General features: G+C 40.3%; 1 protein-coding gene across 2 annotated transcripts in view; it reads left to right on the top strand.

Moving 5' to 3' along the window:
• The window catches only part of NSMCE2 (NSE2/MMS21 homolog, SMC5-SMC6 complex SUMO ligase), a 218,262-nt gene that overhangs the window by 4,748 nt on the left and 192,052 nt on the right, over positions 1 to 21,462 (top strand). The window contains exons 2-3 of one of the 2 annotated variants that reach the window (XM_006086304.3): positions 3,781 to 3,950; positions 19,027 to 19,116. In XM_006086304.3, the coding sequence (XP_006086366.1) occupies positions 3,794 to 3,950; positions 19,027 to 19,116 (247 nt within the window). In that variant the 5' untranslated portion in view covers positions 3,781 to 3,793. The remainder of the gene's footprint in view (positions 1 to 3,780; positions 3,951 to 19,026; positions 19,117 to 21,462) is intronic. The other variant, XM_006086305.3, reaches the window with a different exon arrangement.

Below are 21,462 nucleotides of genomic sequence, written 5' to 3'. Positions count from 1 at the left end.
TTAGGCCTGGGCAGGGGCCCCCTCGGCTCTGATTGCAGGCTCAGGCCCTGCCAGGAGCCCCCTGGCTCAGGCCCTTCCTAGGCTGCTCAGGGCCCAGAGGCTCTCGAGTGACCTGGGTGCCCAATGATGTTTCCCGTGACCAGGCCACTGTTGCCTAGTATGCAAATTAACTGCCATCTTAGTTGGGTTAATTTGCATATTTGCTCCTGATTGGCTGATGGGCGTGGCTGGTGGTTGTAGCAGTGGGTGTAGCAGAGGTATGGTCAATTTGCATGTTTCTCTTTTATTAGATTAAGTATGTATCTATATCTACATCTACATCTATATCTATATCTATGAACAAACTCATAGGCACTGGATCATCCTTATTTTGCAGAAAGATAAGGTGTAGCATTGAGAGGTTAAATAATTTGCCTAAAGTCATTCAGCTACTTAAGAAGTAAAATCAGGCTTTGAACTCCGATAGTCTGGCTCTTGAAACTACATGCTTAATCCCTGTATTGCCTCCATATTCTGCTCTATAATGCAGCTAATGTTTATTTTAATCTAAACATGTTTCATGTTATCTGTAAGTAAAATTGATATTCCAGGAAGATGTGCCCTGCTTATACTGTGGCTTTACCCCCTAGTTCATATATGTAACACGCTTTGAAAATCGTGTCTATAGAACTGTGCTGCCCAATGCAGCAGCCTCTAGACCAGCCGTGGGCAAACTACGGCCCGCGGGCCGGATCCAGCCTGTTTGAAATGAATAAAACTAAAAAAAAAAAAAAGACCGTACCCTTTTATGTAATGATGTTTACTTTGAATTTATATTAGTTCACACAAACACTCCATCCATGCTTTTGTTCCGGCCCTCCGGTCCAGTTTAAGAACCCATTGTGGCCCTCGAGTCAAAAAGTTTGCCCACCCCTGCTCTAGACCAGCGGTTCTCAACCTGTGGGTCGAGACCCCTTTGGCGGTCGAACGACCCTTTCACAGGGCTCGCCTAAGACCATCCTGCATATCAGATATTTACATTACGATTCATAACAGTAGCAAAATTACAGTTATGAAGTAGCAATGAAAATAATTTTATGGTTGGGGGTCACAACATGAGGAACTGTATTTAAAGGGCCAGAAGGTTGAGAACCACTGCACTAGACGCATGTGGCTTTTTAAAGTTAAATTGATTAAAATTAAACACAATTAAAAACTCAGTTCCTCAGTCACGCTGACCACATTTGAGGTAATGGATAGCCACACATGTGCCTAGTGGCTACCATATTGGATAGTGCAGAGCCTTGACCATTTTTGTTGCTTCTGAAAGTTCCTTTGGATAGTGCTGCTCTAGATCATGTAGACTTACACAGAATCCGACTAGGAAACTGAATACTTGGACCATATCATTTGATCCCTGCAAGTTTGTATTTTTTGAGTAATGGTAGTATGACAGGCAAACCCCCAAATCAAAGTGGCTTTGCACAATTGAAGTTTTTGTTTCTTTCATCCATTGAGCCTGTTTTGTGGGGCAGTTTTCCTCCAAACAGTGATGTCGGGTCCTGGGCTTCTTCCATATTCTCCATCTTCAATATATAGCTTCCAAGGTCACTGCTCGCCTGTTTCAAGCTATCAAAATGGGAAGGAGTATGGAGAAAGTGTGTTTTTTATGGACTGGGCCTGCATATGGCTCATACATCATTGCCTTGAATTCAGTCATATGACCACACCCAACTGCAAGGAAGGCTGAAAACTATAGTCAAGCTATGTGACCAAGTTGAAGAGGAAATGGGATTGGTGGGCACCAAGCTGCTATCTGAGGATATTTTTCAGTATGACTCTTATCTCACTAGAGGCCTGATGCACAAAATTTATGCAAGAGTAGGCCTTCCCAGCCCTGGCTTCGTCCGGAAGGGCATCTGGACAGTTGTTCCGCTGCTCGGCCGTTTGGTCGATTTGCATATTATGCTTTTATTATTATAGATATGTGATGATCCATGATGCCTTGATTGCCATGGACAGACTTATTTTCCAGGAATTACTGGTGTACTTTTTCTTTATGGAGAAAGAGAATTCTGAAACTTTAACTTAAAAATTTTTAAATTGAATTTATTGGGGTGACATGGTTAATAAATATATATAGGTTTCAATATACACTTCTATAATACATCATCTGTATATTGCATTGTGTGTTCACCACCACAAGTCATCTTCTTCTGTCACCATTTATTGACCCATTCTACCCTCTTTTTTAAAAAAATATATTTTATTGATTTTTTTACAGAGAGGAAGGGAGAGGAATAGAGAGTTAGAAACATCGATGAGAGAGAAACATCGATAAGCTGCCTCCTGCACACTCCCCACTGGGGATGTGCCCGCAACCAAGATACATGCCCTTGACCGGAATCGAACCCGGGACCCTTCAGTCCACAGGCCGACGCTCTATCCACTGAGCCATACCGGTCAGGGCCATTTTACCCTCTTGTATCCCTCACCCCCCTTTCCCTCTGGAATCCTCTGGTTGTCTATGTCTGAGTTTTTGTTTGTCTTATTTGTTCATTTGTTGCTCTCAAGTTTATATGCCACGTAAGAGTGAAATCATATGGTTCTTTGTCTGTTTGACTTTGCTTAGCATGATGTTCACAAGTTTTATTCATGTTGTTGCAAATGGCGGTATTTTATTTTTTCTTCTGGCTGAATAGTTAGTATTCCATTGTGTGTATGTATCACATCTTCTTTATCCAATCATGTATTAAGGGACACATTGGTTGTATACATGTCTTAGCCACTGTGAATAATGCTGCAATAGGGGTACACATGTCTTTACGAATAAATGCTTTCTGGGTCATAGGGTAATAACTCTGTTCTTAATTTTTTGAGGAACCTCTATACTGCTTTGCATAGTGGCTGTGTCAATTTATATTTCCACCAGCAGTGAATGAGGGTTCCTTTTTCTCCACAACCTCTCAGACACTTGTTATCTATTGTCTTGTTGATAAAAGCCATTCTAACAGGTATGAAGGGGTAGCTCATTGTGGTTTTGATTTGCATTTCTCTAATAGCTAGTGAATATATCAGCCATTTGTATGATTGTCAAGATGCTCATAGCCAAATCTGTATTACAAGTATACACTGAGTGGCCAGATTATTATGACCACCCCATCAGTACTTCATTGACACTTCCAAAAATACTGAATTTTGAAAACTTCCAAAGCAAATACTCTCAAGGTTTTATTATTATTTGCATAACTAATTGACTTCATTGTACTGATGGGGTGGTCATAATAATCTGGCCGGTCATAATAATCTGGCCACTCAGTGTAATACTGGTAGAATTCTAAAGAATCCTAAGCCTACATGATTGCATTCTAACTTTCTCATGTACTTGGTTTTCTCTTTAGTCTTTTTTTTTATTCTGATTTTTATGAATTTATTATATGTGTTTGTATTTATATTGTATAAGCTGTCTCAACTTATTTGTTGTAATAAAGTAAGATTGTAAATAACACTGTCTTTCACTAAAATGCAAATATTCAAAAATCATCACTGGTTATTTATAGTCATATATTCTCTCTCTTTTGGTGTAAAATATTAATACCGCAGAAAGTTCCAGAAAATGACATAACAGGAACCCTTGTTTTGTGATTTGGATTTTAGCATGTGTAACATTTTGCCCTATGTGCCTTAGGTCTTGATTTTTAAGATAAATTAAAAAAACAGATAAAGCCATTTTTCTTTATAAATTTTATAAATTCTTCATAAAAGCTCATAAATTGTATTTCATTGTGTTTGAAAACTTAGGTAAAAATTCAAGATGCCTGGGCGTTCCAGTTCAAATTCAGGTTCAACTGGTTTTATATCCTTCAGCGGTGTAGAATCTGCCCTCTCTTCCTTAAAAAACTTCCAAAACTGCATCAACACTGGAATGGACACAGCTTCTAGTGTTGCTTTGGATCTTGTGGAAACTCAGAGTAAGTAGTCGTAATTAAAATGTATTTCTTTTGTGTCTACTTTGAGGTAACTTGTGTGGGAGCATTATGCTAGGGATGCGAGGTATGCTGTCTTTGTGTGTACCCTTGGGGCAGTCATGTAATCCCTCTGGGCACCTGTTCTTTCATCTTGTTCTGTATGTCATATAGCGATGTGCTGAGGATGAAATGAGAATGACTCATTCATGTGTGTTCAAGCAGTTATGTGCCAATAGGAACCGCACTGGAAATTTATGGGCTAAAATATGAAGGTTCCTGACCTCAAGGAACATACAATCAAAAGTATGTGGCATTTGTGAACTTTACAGTATACAAATGCATTTGATAAATGTGTTTTCCAGTAACTTAACTCTGCAGTGGAACATCAGTTCTCGAACTTAATTTGTTCTTGGAAGGTTGGTGGAAAACCGAAGCATTTTTTTCATTAGAAATAATGTAAGTTGAATTAATCCATTCCAGACCCCCAAGTGGTTCCCTGTTTTAAACCTTTCTTATATACAGTAAATGTCTAATGTACTGTTTAACCTATAAATAAACACTTTAAAAACAAAAAGGACATGAAATGTAAATGAAAATTTAACAAAAAGGAAAAGAAATGTACAGTAAAAATGAAAATTTAATAATAATAATAAGCGGCAACAAACTAAAAAAAATACCTATGAAACTATTCACAGCACATTATCCTGAGATGTTAATGATGGTAAACTGACTCATACTCTCGCATTCTTTCCTTCATTTGTTGCCTGAGAGACACATGGCTGACTAACAGATAGTATGAAAGGGTTGTCGAGTCAAGAAGCGAATTGTTCGAGATAGGAGATATTCAAGAAACGAGGTTTAACTGTATTTTGATCACCTTATAGACAGACTAAGCTTATGCTAGAGGTACTACTGCCAAAGGAAGGCCTCTACAAAGGAGACCAGCTTCAATGGACTTGACCAACATTTTTGGATCAGAATATCTAGAAAGATGTTATTTGCTTTCTTTGGATTACAGTTGTTTTTAATCTTATACTAGCGACCCGATGCACAAAATTCGTGCAAGAGTAGGCCTTCCCCTGGCTGCCAGCACTGGCTTCCCTCTGGCACCCGGGACCCGGGCTTCCCTCGCAGCCCTAGCTTTGTCGGGAAGGACATCTGGTCTAATTAGCATATTATGCTTTTATTATAATAGAATAGATGTGGAGGCAGGGGATCAATATTATCTTTTTGTTTTCTTTTTAATATCATTGGTTTTTGTAATTTGATTGTGATGTGCCCTGGTATGATTTTCTTTGTTTATTCTGTCTAGTGTTCTTTGAGCTTTATGGATTTGTGGGTTTACAGTTCTGATCAAATTTGGGAAAATTTCTGCTGCTATTTCTTCAAATACTGCTCCTTCTTACCCCCTCTCCATCTGGGACTCTAATTACAAGTCAGAGGCTCAGTTGGTTTTTCCCCCCAGTCCTTTTTCGCTCTGACACTAATTTGAAAAGTTTGTATTTCTATGTCTTCAAGTTCACTATTCTTGTTTTCTGCAGTGTCTAACCTGCTATTAAGTCTATTCAGTGAATTTTTAATTTCATGGGGTGGATTTTTCAACTGTAGATGACATAAGAAAGAATTAAATGGAATCTTATTTCTATCTTGCATTTCTCTCTTATGTTCATGTTCTATAATCTTGAATATGTGGAGCATATTTATATAGCTGTTTCAATATCTTTGCTAGTTCTATCATCTCAGTCTATTGCTGCTGCTTAACATGGACATTGTATGTATTATGTTGTTGAGCGTTTGGATTTTGTTGTCTTTCTTTAAAGAGTTTTGGTGTTTGTTTTGCCAGGAAGTTAAGTTATTTGTGGATTGAGCTGATCCTTTAAACTTTATTTACACTAGGGAAGGTCTAGTGTAGTTTTACTTTAGGGCTAATTTAGCTTTGTTACCTTGGCCTTTCTGGAGTCTCTGTTGATTGTCTGGAGGGTTCTGTGAGAGCTCTGCTCTGCTGGGTGGAATCTGAATGTCCTTTTTTATCTTTTAAGTTTTCTTTTTTAAAAAAAATATGTTTTTTAGTGATTTTAAAGAGAGGAAGGGAGAGGGAGAGAGAGAAAGAGAAACATGGATGTGAGAGAGAAACACCAACCTGTGCCTCCCGTGTGCACCCCAGCCAGGACTGAACCTGCAACCTGGCCATGTGCTCTGACGAGGAACATCTTCCAGTGCTGTGTGAATTCTGGGAATTGTTCACTTTACAGCTCCCAGCTCTTCCTCAGCAGCTTAGGCTTCAGCATCAGGCCCAAGGGATCGCTGTGCAGATTCCTAGGGCACTTTCCCTGCGTAGCTCGCTCCCAGGGCTCTGTCTTGCAAACCCCTGCTGCCTCAGCCTTCCTGAACTCCAGTCTCTGGCTCCTAGGTCCTTTAAGGCTTCTGTGCTCTCCTTGCCGCCCCCCCCCCCCCCCCCCCGGCACCTCCACCCCCTCCCCCTTGCAGGGAGGAGGACACTGGCAGGACTTATCTCACTTGTTTCCTTTTTTGCAGGAATCATAGTTCCCCTCCACCGATTGTCCCATTGTCAAAGCATTTGTTTCGTATATTTTGTCCAGGTTTCTAGTTGTTTATGGCTGGAGGGCTAGTTCCATAGCAGTTATTCATTCCTGGCTGGCAGCAGAAGTCACCCGTCATCTTTAGTGGGTGGCCTCTAAAGGTCTTCAGCCTGCCCAGCCTGATTTGTAGTCTATTTTTGGGTATTTGGCTTTGGTGTGTAGCCCTGGTCCTAATAAAATCTTAAATCATAAGAGGAGAGAGCTGGAACATAAACCTCCTGTAGGATTGTATCTGTTTATTTTCAGGATTTGCTTCTGAGTGTTTTCACTATGAAGTTCCTTTTTTTTTTTTAAAGTATATTTTGGTACAAAATACAACATGCTCTATGTAATTTAGAAAGAACTGTAAGCATTGCTTTTTGAAAGGTTCGTGCTCTAAAGTGGGAGTCAGCCAAGTTTTTCTGTAAGGGATTAGATAGCAAATATTTTCAGCTTTGTGGGTCATGTGGTCTCTGTTGAAGCTCTTACAATTATTTTGAAAATAGTTTTGACTCTGCGGACCTCATATAAGGTTCTCAGGGACCACAGCCCGAGAACCACTGGTTATGAAAGTGAATGGGACTGCGCTGAGCAGGCCAGAGATGGCATGAGGAATTTCCTACAGAGGGAATGCCATGATGCCCCCCACTGGAGTAATTCAGCAAGAGCTTATTAAAAAAGCAGGTTTAATGTGGCACCAGACTGATGTGTTTTCTAAGGACCCAGAGAGGAGGAAAACTCCTGATATTTCAGGACATTTAGTTACCTGAGAATTGAATTTCTCCCTTGCTAATGGGAATGGGGTTCTTGGACACCGCTGGAATGAGCACTTCTGGAGGCCCCCACTAGAGGATGAGATGTGGTAAAAGGCTTTATTTTTGTGGCGTTACATTCCTCAGGCTCCAAAGTCCCATCTCCCCTAATCCAGTCCTGAAAGAGGGGCAGCTGGGGCTTTAGCAGAGTTTAAAGCAAAGTCAGTATCCAGAGCTTCGGTTCCGTGGTGAAGCTGAGTCCCCTGAGGCTAGATTCAGTCCATGTGTGGGTCCCACATGGCCATGAGCCACATGGGTGAGTGCAGAGCGTGGGAGCCCCACAAACCAGGAGTTAGGCACGAGCAGCAAGAAAGCAAGAGAGAGAACTCCCTTTGTTCTGGAGTTTAAATATTAAATCTTCCCGAGTTTGCAGTGGCCACACCTATTCTGGCCACTGACTTGCTCCCAGGTGACTGCATCTTCCCACATCTCCCAGACTTTACTGGGCATGAGATGAAGAGGACTTGATTTGTGTGCTTTGTATCTTGTGCGCACACTGTCAGGTAGGCGGACAGTGCAGGGCTGTGCATGTGGAATGCCTGGTTCTCATCCCAGCTCTTCACTTACAGTTTTTGTGACCTTGGGCAAGTTCTATTACCTCTGTTTGCTTTTATTTCTCATTTGTAAATGAGATAATACTAATTATGTAGAGCAGTCCTAGATGCTTAAGTGATCAGGAAATGTTAGCTATAATTATTTCAGTCATGTGGTTTGCATTTGAGTTGACTACAGTGAATGGATTGTGAGAAATTGAAGTGCAGAAGAACAGGAGGGGAAGTTCATGAACTATCCTCAGAGCAGTTCCCTTTTCCTCTTAACCTTATAAGGTGAGGCACACTTTGTGTTGACCTTTTGGGTTGTCCAATTTCTTTCTTTTTTTTTTTTTAGAAGGAATGAGCTTTGTTCAAATAGACGGTAGTGATCACTTAGGTATCATTATCTCACTCTGCACTGCAATTCTTGTCACTTTATTATTAAATCACTGTTGAAGGGGATTCTTGCCACCAAGAACTTGAAGGGTGTGGATGTGTTCTGTTTTGTTTCCTGTTGGTTGCATATTCCTATACCAGATGATTTTTCTAGCTTATTTGAAATAATCACTTTTGACTCTGTTGTGTTACTGCATAATGGTGTTTAGGCCAGCTGTCGCCAACCTTTCGGACCTTGGTCCACAGACCACGGGTTGGCAACCATTGGTCTAGGCCCATGGTTGGCAAACTGCGGCTCGAGAGCCACATGTGGCTCTTTGGCCCCTTGAGTGTGGCTCTTCCTGAGCCTTAGGAGTACCCTAATTAATTTAATAACAATGTACCTACCTATATAGTTTAAGTTTAAAAAATTTGGCTCTCAAAAGAAATTTCAATCGTTGTACTGTTGATATTTGGCTCTGTTGACTAATGAGTTTGCCGACCACTGGCTAGCCTAGGCAATTGGACTCTTACTGCCACCGTGTCTATTAGTCTTTCTCTAAAATTGTTGATTTTCTAGAAGTAGCTTCTTTATTTGACCTAATTGGGAAATGAAATTTGTTACATTAGGAGATTTTTTGAGATAACAGGAACTTATTTTTCAGAGTTTTAAATTTATTGTATACTTTCCTGCTATCTTTTTTTTTAAATTTAATAGTACATTTATTAAAGCTGGGGACAGTGAAACAAGGAAGGGCCTAGGATAGAAGAAGCAACAGGAGAGCCTAGGTGGGGTTGCTGTCAGCTCACTGGAAAGTAAGAGAAGAGGGGGCCTTGGAGACAGGTTCAGGGGGTTAAGTTCGGGACAAGCTGCTGCTGCCCATTGCTCCCCTGGTTGCAAGTCTTGTGGGGTCCTTAGAGTTTAGGAGATGCAGGCCTGTGGGGGGGAGGATAGTGGGGAGGGAAAGGCGCCCGTTTCTGCTTGCTTAAACAGAATGTACTGACCTAATTTACCAGAATTGTTGTTATTCACATTATCCTTAAGCAATTGAATTTTTGTAAACCGTTTGAGTTTAGTTATGTGAATTTGAGAAATGGCCCTTCCCTGAAATGTTAATGTCCCTCAGGGTTGTGTCCTTTCTCTTTGTGCCTCTCTGCCAGGGCCTGTCCATGGATGGACTTCAGAGGTTTGCTTAATGCTCTTCTAGGGAAGAGGATTGAAAGTTTTGTTTGTTTGTTTTGTTTTTTATCCTCACCCGAGGATATTTTTCCATTGATTTTGTGAGAGAGTGGAAGAGAGAGGGAAAGACAGAGAGAAACATCGATGTGAGAGAAACACATCGATAGCTTGCCTCCTGCACACACCCTGACCAGGGCCCCGGGCCAGGGAGGAGCCTACAACCGAGGTATGTACCCTTGACCAGAATCGAACCTGGGACCTTTTGGTCCACAGGCTGATGCTCTGTCCACTGAGCCAAACCAGCTAGAGCGAGGATTGAAAGTTTTTATCAGATCTTGCTAAATATTTGTGAGGAACATTTGGAAGAAGAGGATACATTTTAAATTGCTCAAGGGTTCAGTAGATAAGAAACCTTGTTGGAGGCTTCTTGTTTTTTCTCTCTATATTGCTTTTCTTCCTGTGGCTTTGTGGAGCCACAGGGCAGAAAGACTTCAGTAATTATGGTCAGCAGATAATCGGGTGTTTGCTGAACTGTGCCAGGGTATGGTGATGATGATGGTCATAAAGGTGAAGGTAACATAGCTGAATGTTACACATTTCCAGTGTGTGTAGGCACTGTGCTTTCTTACATGTGATATCTCATTTGGTCCTAACAGTAATCCTGTGAAGGAGGGACTGTTGTTATTCCCACTGCATACATGAGCGAATGGAGCTTGGTGAAATTGAGTCCTTTCCGGGGATCACAGAGTTAGAAAGCGTAAGAGCTAAGATTTGAACATATATGTTCTGACTCCATAGTTTCTGCCCTTTGATCTTACACTTGATCGAAAATTGATCGTGTTTGCCTAATGGCATTTGCAGTAGTCAGATACCATTGAAATAATCTTTAGCTCAGAAAATTTTTTGTTGTTGTTGAAGCTAGCATGATCTGATTTTTCCCCCTGTTCTTTCCCTTCCCCTTTTCTCCCCTCCCCTCCCTTTTTCTCTCCTTTTCTCTTCTTTTCTTCCCTTAATACCCAAATGAGGTTGCATGATTTTTCTGAAACAGCCTATCAGCTTTTGTCTCTTCTGCTAGTGAAGTTCTCAGCAACTTCCCTTGGACATTCTCTCCCTCTGAAGTCAGAGGGTGCCCTCTCTTGGTTTCAGCCTCTTCTGTTGGTTTTTAATTTTTTTTTTTAATTTAAGACTTTTTTATTGATTTTTAGAGAGTGAGGAAGGGAGAGGGAAAGAGAGAGGGAAAGAGGAACATTGGTCTGAGAAAGAAACATCGATCAGCTGCCTCCTGCACCCCCCCCCCCCCCAGCCCTCCCACTGGGGATCCCAGGCATGTGCTCTGCCCCTGATCAACTGGCAGCCTTTAGTTTGGGTGCACAGAAAGAGGCTCAACCACCTGAGCCACACTCGCCAGCGCAGCCTCTTCTATTTTTAAAGGCAGAGTTGAATCTGCTCATGGAGAGAGGAAGTTGGGGCCTTTAGGGGCCATTATACTCTCCCTACTCTTTTTTTTGGGTCTTATTTCTGAACTCGTAATGGCAGGAAGAAAATAATGGCTGTCAGATTTTCTCTTTCATTCCAACAGTTGAAGTCCTGATGGATAGAAATGATATAGTGAATTGATTGAATGATAGATAATTCTTTCATGTCCAAAATTTATATTTTGACTAAAACTCATCACATTTATTTATTTACTTACTTACTTACTTGCTTTTTATAAATTTTTTTTTAATATATTTTTATTGATTTTTTACAGAGAGGAAGGGAGAGAGATAGAGAGTTAGAAACATCGATGAGAGAGAAACATCGACCAGCTGCCTCCTGCACATCTCCCACTGGAGATGGAGATGTGCCCGCAACCCAGGTACATGCCCTTGACCGGAATCGAACCTGGGACCCTTCAGTCCGCAGTCCGACGCTCTATCCACTGAGCCAAACCGGTTTCGGCTTTTTATAATCTTTATTGTTGAAAGTATTATGTATGTCCCCTTTTCCCTCCCCATTGGCCCCTTCTAGCCCATTCCCACCCCTCGCCCCAGGCTTCATCACCCTATTGTCTGTGTCCATGGATTATGCATACATGCATACAAGTTCTTTGGTTGATCTCTTCCCACCCACTCACCCCCCTTTCCCCTGAGATTCTACATCTGATTCCTTTGTACTCATCTTAGTCTCCACTCAGGTGAGAAACAGTTTTCACTTTGTGATAAAACACCATTTCTTGTCTACTGTTCATCAGAGTTAATGATGAATAAAGAACAGCCATTAAGTTAAAAATTGCACGGCCTTGGACATTTGTGGTCCTCATGAATTATTTGAACTTTCAAATTTGCAAATGTTAAGTATTTAGTCCAGTGAATAGTTCTGATTCTGGGTGATTTAGGGATAATATTCTAGTTTTACTGCTGCTATAAAGCGTTCTAAAAATTGAATGAATATAGACAAAAATAAAATTATGATTACCCATATCCTATTACCCATCACCTTATTTTATGAAAAAGGAGTAATCATTTACTTAAACCTTTTACGTTAAAATTGTTTGACATTGCTTAATGACTTGACAGGCCAGCATATTACCAGCCTGAAGGCTTATTTTCTTAGGAAGACCCACGTTCTGCATTATCATTACGTTGTAATGTATTTCTCCATCTAGAGTGTTATTTCTTGTAGCCAGGGCTCTAGTTAAGGGGGGAGGTTTCTTTTTTGGCTTTGCTCCTGTTCTTTATTCTGTAATGATGTTATTGACTAGATGCAGTGATTAGAAGTAGGTGATTTAGTGATGGTGGTGGCCACAATGACAGTAAAAATAACAATAACCATAAGGAGCCAAAGTTTGCGTTTCTTGTTTAGCTTTTATAACTGGAGCCAAGCATCAAAGCAGAATATTATTGTAACTTAAATAACTTAAGGCAATTGAAAATACATAATTATGGGGTCTATAGTGCTAAACGTATAAAGGCATTGCCTACAGCAAGGGTCCTCAAACTTTTTAAACAGGGGGCCAGTTCACTGTCCCTCAGACCATTGGAGGGCCAGACTATAGTTTAAAAAAAAACTATGAACAAATTCCTATGCACACTGCACATATCTTATTTTGAAGTAAAAAAACAAAACGGGAACAAATACAATATTTGTATTTGCATGTGGCCCGCGGGCCGTAGTTTGAGGACCCCTGGCCTACAGAATATACAAAATCCAGCTCTCTAGGAAAACTCCATTATTTTGCTGATGTCACGGTGTTTCTCAGGTATAAGAAAAACACTGTTTCTTGTCTACTGTTCATACCTCTGACACGTCCCCTAAGACCTAAATAGGAAAGAAACAATTTTGCAAGGTTTCATCAGACCTGCTTTTTTCTCGATTACTTCACATATAATTGCACAGAGCAGATGTATACAGTGGACTCTTTAGTGGTGTCTGTTAGCATTAGGGTAGATGACTCTCAATATAAAAAATCACCAATATTCTACCTCCTTGGCTTTTCATGTGTTTTCAGGTGAGTTCCCTTCCTTCTTAAGATAGAGTAACGTGTTATTCCTGATATCCTGGTAGAGTTAGACCTTTTCTTTGCTTCTTGGGGCTTTTTGTATTTACATCATATTTTGTTTTGTTAATGGGTCTGGTGTCCCCTGTGAACTTGTAACCGGACATTCAATGGGTCCGTGCTGCCTGTCACTACTTGAGCCAATTAAGCAGAGACAGGGTTGGATCATTATGAGCATTTATTCCAATACTGCCGGCAGTATGGGAGAGCAGTAGGTTGTCCACAAAAATCTGCTCTGCAGCCCCCCATAAACCAGCTGCTTATATAGGGTAGGACAAGGATTACATGGGGAAGTAGGAGGCTGGGGTGGGACTCCATGGTTTGGGCAACAAGGTTGTTAATTTTTCCACGATAATAGGCAGTTCTTGAAAGAGAATGGTTCCAAGGTTGATTCCCAGGTCCAAGGTTGACTGACTCCCAGGTCCTGGGGGCGTACAACTCCCAGCCAGGTCAGAGTGTCCTTTCTTTAACCAACACAAGGCAATTATGGTTAACAGAGCATGATTAATATTTCACATAACCATGGCTTGTCCCCAATATTCGATTTTTGCCCCTAACAAACTGGGTTTGCTCAGAGAACTCATCTGATATTTTAGAGGCTGGGACTCATTTGATGTTCTTAAGTAGCTTTAAATCTGTTCTTTAAGTACAGATATTTGTACCCAAAAAGTAGGGGGGGAAAGTTGCTTTCCAAAAATTAGAAACAGTACTTTTGTTAGGTTAGGAACCTGATTTTATTTAAGACTTTTCACTAAATCTTTGTATAAGGACTGATTAATCCAGTGGTTCTCAAACTTGAAGGTGCATTTGAATCACTTAGAGAACTTGTTAAAACACAGTCCACTGGGCCCGACCACTAGAATTTCAGTAGGTGTGGGATGACCTCAAGAATTTCATGTCTAAGAAGTTCCAAGGTGATACTGGTGCTGCTGCTGGTCCAGGGACCACCCTTTGAGAACCCTGCTCTAATTATTATTTCCCTTTTGACAGGACACAGATGCCACTAGGTGGCACTAGAACACCTCAGTTATGAGGTGGCCATCAGCCTTATTGACCAGTTTGCAGGGCTCAGGATTGTGTCAAAGGTATAATCACTAATCTATTGGAATTTAGTAATTTGGAGCCTGAATTATCCCATAGAACAACAACAGCAACAAAAAAAGAGGCAAAATGTGTTAACCACATCAGAGCAGAGAAACTGTAGGACTAAGGAACATACCTCTCATTTCTGCTGCTTTATTTTCAGTTATCCAGGTTATTCAATTGCATTTACCAGAGATAGATACAGGCCTTGCCAAAAATGGAAATATACATCTCATATGTATTATTCTAAGTTAATGGATCCTGATTTTGTTGTTGATTACATTTCAAAACCACTTTAAAATGATTTATACCTGCTGTTCACATAAATATCATGTCATTTTGTCTTTCTATCAATGGGCCAGTAGTGCCTGGGACAGTTTGAGATGAGTTTCCTGTCCTGTTGGCTTCCTTGGTCAGAAAGTTGAGTGCTTTTCTTTTTACGAGCTCTAGAGAGTAAAGTTTGGGCTGCTGTTCACCTTGCCTCACCTTACCTCATGTTTCCGTGCAGTCTCCCCCATAAATTTCCAACTGTTCTGACACCTCCAGTTTATCTTTCTTCCACTGGCTGTCCCAACCTGAAAGTTGGTGTGATTTCTCCACATGATGGAATGTGTTCAGATAATTGCTTGCTTTGCTTTCCTGTTAGCTAAGCTCTCCCATTCCCACTGGGATGTCACATTTTGAAATAGTAACTGAGTCACATTTTAGGTTTTAAAACAGGAGATGGACAGTATCTGAATACTGCTTGGGTTTTTCTAGACTCTTGAGAATAATCTTTGCATTGATTCTTGTTCTTTATCTTTGGAGCAGAGGCATGGGTTAGGTTTCAGTGACCTAATAGAGCATGAAAATGACTACTACCGAAAAAACTGAATTGGAGATACTCAGGCAAATTTTAAAATTAGATCAGCATGTTATCATATACTAGAGGCCCAGTGCACGAAATTCGTGCATGCGAAGGGTCACTAGTGGCTGCTGGCTGCCAGCCGGGGCCTCACTTTGCCAGCTGCCGGCCGGGCCTCCCTTCCCTGGCTGCTGGATGCTGGCCGGGGCCTTCCTTCGTTCCACGCCGCCCCCTGGTGGTCAGCACACATAACGAGTGATCAAACTCCCGTTTGGTTGAACTCCCAAGGGGACACTTTGCATATTAGGTTTATATATATATAGATGTTTGGTCATTGTAAGAATTAAGACTTGGCTAATGCTAGGCTAAGATGTAAACTCATGGCAGATATAGAGCAGACTTAAGGATCATCTTTGGAACATCAGGTTCCTTTTTGAAAGACATAAAATTTTGTCTTGTGATAAGAGAAAGGAGCTTTTATTAGGTTGGTGATCAACATTTGAAACCAATGTGATTTTTATAAAAAGACTAGAGGCCTGGTGCACGAAATTCATGCACGGGTAGGGTCCCTAAGCCTGCCCGGTGATCAGGACTGATCTGTGGGGTGACTGGCAGGGCAATCGGGGGGCCCCTGCTGGCACCCGCCTTGGCTGGCCTGGGGGCAGCTCCTACGTTAAGCATCTGCCCCCTGGTGGTCAGTGTGCATCATAGCAACCGGTCATTCCACCATTTGGTTGATTTGCATATTAGGCTTTTATTATATAGGACTATTTTATTATCCAGACCTATTTCTCTTCTGTACTTAGAACTATAACTATATATTTGTGTTCTATATAAGTGTGAAGCGTTATTTATATATAGCAACAGTGTCCAATAATAACATGGTATGAGCCAGATGTGTACTTTAAAATTTTCCATTATGTTCCTTATAAATGGTGAGAAGAAAGAGGCTAAAAAGTATTTTTCAACATGTAATCAATATAAAAATATTTTTAAAAAACTTACAGTGCATCGCAGTCTGTACCGGCCACATTTCATATGGTAAACAGCACATGTGGCAAATGGCTGTTGTCATAGCAGCAAGTACAGAGGATATTTCACTTTTCGGTGGCTGTCAGAGGAAGGCAAGAAATTATAAGGGTACTTAAATCAGTTTTGCAGCTTTAGCAGTTTTGGTGAGTATTTAAATCGAATCAGTTGGTAAAACAAGATAATACTATTCATTGATTTGTTGTTGGTGGTGGTGTTGCACTTGTCACTCCACTGCCACTGGTGTGCTTGCTCTTTTAGGTTTTTCCCAAAGTTTTTTAGCACCTTAAAATGACTTACTTTGGGAGACCTTATGAATATTTGTTTGAAATGTCATATGCTATTTGAATCCACACCTCCAAAACTTCCTATTGTGTAGCTGATGTGGTAAATTAGTTTCTTATGCTATTGGGCAAGGCAGAGAGGTTCAGCCTCTTCAGCAGCCAGATATACTCTAGTTGCAGTAAACAATTAGGGCTGTGAGCAATTGACCTTGGAAATGTTCTAATTTGCTTGTCCCTGGGTGCTGCTTAAGGCGCTGGCTTTCTCTGTGGGTGGGAGTTATGAACCCAGTTTGGAGAAGCTTTAGAGGCACTTGAGGCAAGCTCCAAACAGATGTGCTTCTTGCTTCATCTTTGCATGTGACCAAGTTGCAAGAGGCATGTTCCTCGCGTGCATTTCTTTGAATGCCTTGTGGAATCAGACACTTCCGCCTAAAGTTGAGAGGAAGCTTCGGTTACCTTTAGGTCTACCCTTCCCCTTCCTTCCAGCACTATCTGCCATAATGATGGCTGATTAAAAATGATTTCATCACTATTTCATCATATTTCTTAAATTCACTGAAAGAGGACATAGAAGGCACCTTTTATGGTTTTGTCTTTATTACTACTGTTGTAGTGTCAGATCTGGAAGCTAGCTGAATAAGTGAAGAGAAGGAAATGTTATTTGGAAAAGTTATGCACAGTGAGAAGTTATAGGCAATACTCAGTAGACAGAGGAGAGAGAATATGTGTAAAATGTAGTTACACTCTCGAAACTGGTGGTGGCAGCAGTGATGGCGTTTGCTCCCACACAAAGATTTGGGCTTCCTTTTCTTTGGGGCAGTGCTTGGGCAACGTAGTTTTCTCCCTTTACTGTTGTACTGTACCGATTCAAAACATTTACTTGTGTTTGGTTGGCTTTCACTATTCTTAGATGATTGCTGATACTTGTTTGATAAATTACTAATATTTATTGGCCCATGTGCTCAAAAAACTAATAATTTAGTTAGCAGGTAAGACAAATATAAGGAAGGCTACATGGTAGTAAATGGTATGTTTCAAATGAGATGATGGGTCTGTCTGTCCCACTCACGACTTTTTACATTATGACCTAACAGCTTGAATTTCTATCCGGTTGACACACATCTTTTGTAGATGACACTTACTAGGCAACCTACCAGTGACAAACATACAGTGCTCTTTGTGTATTTACCTGCCATGTTCTAAATACCTCATGGGTATTCATTCATTTAATCCTGCAACAATGCTGTAAGGGTAGGTAGGTAACATAATTAATTGCTGTTTTACATATGAGTACACTGAGCCTTTCTCAACCCTTTTCCTCATGTGTGACTTTTCCCTTCTTGTTTGCAGTGAGCTCTGAGATCAGTCCTCTTACCCACCCTGCGCCTGTGCTCATTGGAGGGACAGCCCTTTTGCTGAGCTCTGCCATCATTGTACCTGAAAGTTGCATATCCATTCTATACTAATGCTCATTATTGACTTGTAAGGTTCCCTTGCTGGTCTTAAAACAAAAGGCTTTGACTAGGAAGGACTGTATTTAAAAATCTTGATTACCATGAATTGTTTCTACTGTACAGGTCATCCTTGCTTGATCTTGCCTCTGGCCATGACCAAAACATCTGGCATTTACTCTCTGAAAAATGGAAGCTGTTAATTTCTATACCCATTTTAAACTGTTGAGCCTGGTTTACAAGAATGTTCATGATGTCACTAGCTATACCCCTCCTTCCGCTCTGTGTGCTCCAGCTAGAGAAACTGGGTCGAGTTCCACCATGTGCTCTGTCACGCCTCTTTGCCTTTGCTCACATGACTTCCTTTCCCTACAATGCTCTCTCCCAGTTGACTGCGTGGAGGGCACTTACTCATCTTTCCAGGCGAAGCATAAGTATTGTGTTTTCTACAGACATTCTTCTCCTACCCAGACCCAATGGCTCTCTTTGGTTCCTCTGTATGGGTTGTGCATTCATTTATCAAAACAATACAGCACTTCTTTGCATTTAATTGTTTGTAAGTCCACATTCCCACCATGAGATCCAGTTTGAAAAGGCCAGTAAATAGCCTGTTTCCCAACCAAGTCTTGTCTCTGTTGCAACTGCCCAACTCTGCCATAAATAATATATGAACGAATGGGTCTGATTTGACCAGTAGTGGGCTGCATTTTACTGACTCCTGGTCTAGGTAAAAGTCATTCTGTGATATTCTCTGTTCATATGTATAAGGCTAATAAGGATAGGTTCAAGTTTATAAAGTCAATGTACCTGGAAAGGAATTATGGAGAAAATAACAGAAATGTTCTTGTAAATAACCTTTTTTTTTCTGGCCATTTCAATTAATTATTGGTAGAAAATAATTTTTAATTTCACATAAAAGAGTATAATGTGAGCCTTGGCAGCTTCTATCTCATGAGTTCGTAATAACTCGAACTTGAAAGTTCTTCTAGGGTCAGGCCTGTCCATAGTGAAGTTCATGTGATTTCCTCCTTTCCTAAGCCCTTTACATTTTCTGGAGTTAGTTCCACAAATACATACTCTAGATACAAGGCCCTTATCAAGTGTATGATGTGTGCGTACTTTTTCCTGTTCTGTGCATTGCTGTTTTACTTTCTTGATGGTGTTCTTTGAAATGTAGAAGTTTTTAATTTTGATGAAGTCCAATGATCTATTTTTCTTTTGTTGCTTGTGCTTTGGGTATCATACCTAAGAATCTATCGCCAAAATCTAAGGTTATGAAAAGTTAATCCTATTTTTTCTAAGAGTTTTGTATTTATAGCTATTACATTTAGATCCATTTTGAGGTAATTTTTGTATATTTTTGAATTTAAGGTCAAATTTCATTCCTTTGTATGCACGTGGCTATCCAGTTGTCCCAGCTCTGTTCTTTCCCCAATGAATGGTCTTGGTACCAAGTCGAAAGTAAGTTGGCCACACAAGTTTATTTTTGGACTCTCAGTTCTGTTCCATTGATGAAGTTGTATGCCTGTCTTTGTGCCTGTATCACACTGTCTTGTTGTGTTGCTTTGTAGCAAATTTTGAAATTAGGAAGTATAGTCCTCCAATTTTGTTCATCTTTTTAAAGATTGTTTGAGGTCCCTTGTAATTCTATATGAATTTTAGGATCAGCTGTCCATTTCTACTAAGAACCTAACTGGGATTCTGATGGGATTTTATGAATCTGTAGATTAATTTGGGGAGTATTACCATCTGAACAATATTAAGTCTTCCATTTCCATGTATTTTTACATATTTACATTTTTCATGTTGTTTTTACATTTTTTAAGATATTTTAAAATTTCTTTCAATAACATTTTCAGAGTATTAGTTTTACACTTTTTGTTAATTTATTCCAAAAAAAATTTTACTCTTTTTGATGTTAATATAAATGGAATTGTTTTCTTAATTTCATTTTCCGATTATTCATTACAAATAGAATTGATTTTTATATGTTAATCTTATAGTAAAGTTGCAGGCTGAAGAGATGTCTTACATCTCTTCAGCCTGCAACTTTACTGAAATTGTTTATTAGTTTTATGTGTGTGTGTATATATATATATACACACACATACACACACACTGAGTATATATCCCATACGATGCAGTGTACAGCTAATTTGCCTACAAATGTCAGGTGATTCCTTAGGATCAGAGCATGTCATCTACAAATAGAGATAGTTTTATTTTTCCCTTTTCTAATCTGGTTGCTTTTTGTTTATTTTTCTTGCCTAATTGCCCTGACTAGAAACTAGAGTACAATGTTGAATAGAAGTGGTGAGAACTGACACTCTATCTTGTTCCTGATCTCAGGCAAAAGCATCTAGTCTTTCCTCATTAAGTCCTGTATAACGTTAGCTGCAGGATTCCCTCCGTGTCCTTCCAGCACCCTCTATGGAGAAAGTTTAACATGCTCGCTGTAAAAGGAGATGCTCAAAGCAATTCCATTCATTACCCGAGGGTGTGTATTAGAAGATACATTTGAGCTGAGTGGCAACAAATTGGTTAAGTGGAACAGCACACAAATAAGCAAGTGGAATAAAGCCTTAAAGATGTGTGATAGAAACCTCTGTTCATAAGCAATCCTAGCTAAGGGCCTATAGGAAAAATTTCACACAGAAGGTGAAGAGAAAAAGGTGGGTAGGTGTTTCCTGGGAGAGGTTACTTCTGAGGAAAGCAAAGGTGAGAAGAGGTGTGAAGTCCTTGGTGTCAGGTTCTGTGGAGAGTAAGTTTTCACCCTACTTGGTAGTTACCATGTTAGCCACCAGTTTCATGGATGCGGGCAAAAGACAGGAGACTTCTGGATGAGAGACAGGTCTTTATTTCTTGTAGCACATGTGCCCATGGGTTTGCCTTGCTGCCCAAGTCCTTGCGGAAGTGATATGGAAGGGTCCAGAGTGATTCTGCAGTGGGTTTGTGTCACAGCTATGGGATCCAGATTTCTACAATGGGCTTTGCCCTGGAGGAAGACATTATCTTACTGTACTGCCCTCTGCTTTGGGGGGAAACACTGTCCCAGTCTTCCAAAGCTCTGTTCATTGTGCAAACATCTTTGAAGAGATAGTTTGCAACAAAACGGCCCTTCATGCCTCTGCTTGCAAACTGTGCCGAGATGTGTGAGACCTATTAAGAATTGTTTCTCAACACCTGGCAGATTCAGGGACCCACGAGCCGTTCAGATTGAAGATTAACTTCAGTTTGGGCCTTTCTGAGATTTTTGCCACCACATGTTACAGCTTCAGCACTTACGTCAGGAAGATGTAAGACATCTCTTCATGTAGGAAGGGCATGGTTGCTGCTGGGTTCCTTTCTTCTTTCCCTTTTTGCCAAATAAGCCAGCACAATACTTGGTTGGCTGAGCAGAATAACTTAGGACTTGAAAAATTCTGGAATCAAGTAACCTGGGTTCAGACTCAGTTCTGCCAATTAATAGCATTGTGACTTTAAATAACTTTGATTTTCTCATCTGTAAAATAGGAATAGTATTATAAACTAGCAACTAATACCTAATGACGACTTAACTATGTGTCCACAAATACCTCCCTTATTCCTACTTTATTTAGGGTTGATATGAGAATTAAATAATGTGTGTAAAATGTTCCCCACTGTGCTTGGCACATAGCACTAACATGATTTCATTTTTGTTAATAATTATTTAGGCCCTTTGCAGGTGAGAAAGAGGGATCCTTTGACGTTCTTGGCTCAAAATGAGTATTACACAGAATTAATATTGTAACAGTTTAATATTATACAGGTAGCCATGAGGTAACA

Source organism: Myotis lucifugus, unplaced genomic scaffold (genome assembly GCF_000147115.1).
Source record: "Myotis lucifugus unplaced genomic scaffold, Myoluc2.0 scaffold_27, whole genome shotgun sequence".
Lineage (NCBI taxonomy): Eukaryota > Metazoa > Chordata > Mammalia > Chiroptera > Vespertilionidae > Myotis > Myotis lucifugus.
This window is presented reverse-complemented; position numbering and strand designations above follow the sequence as displayed.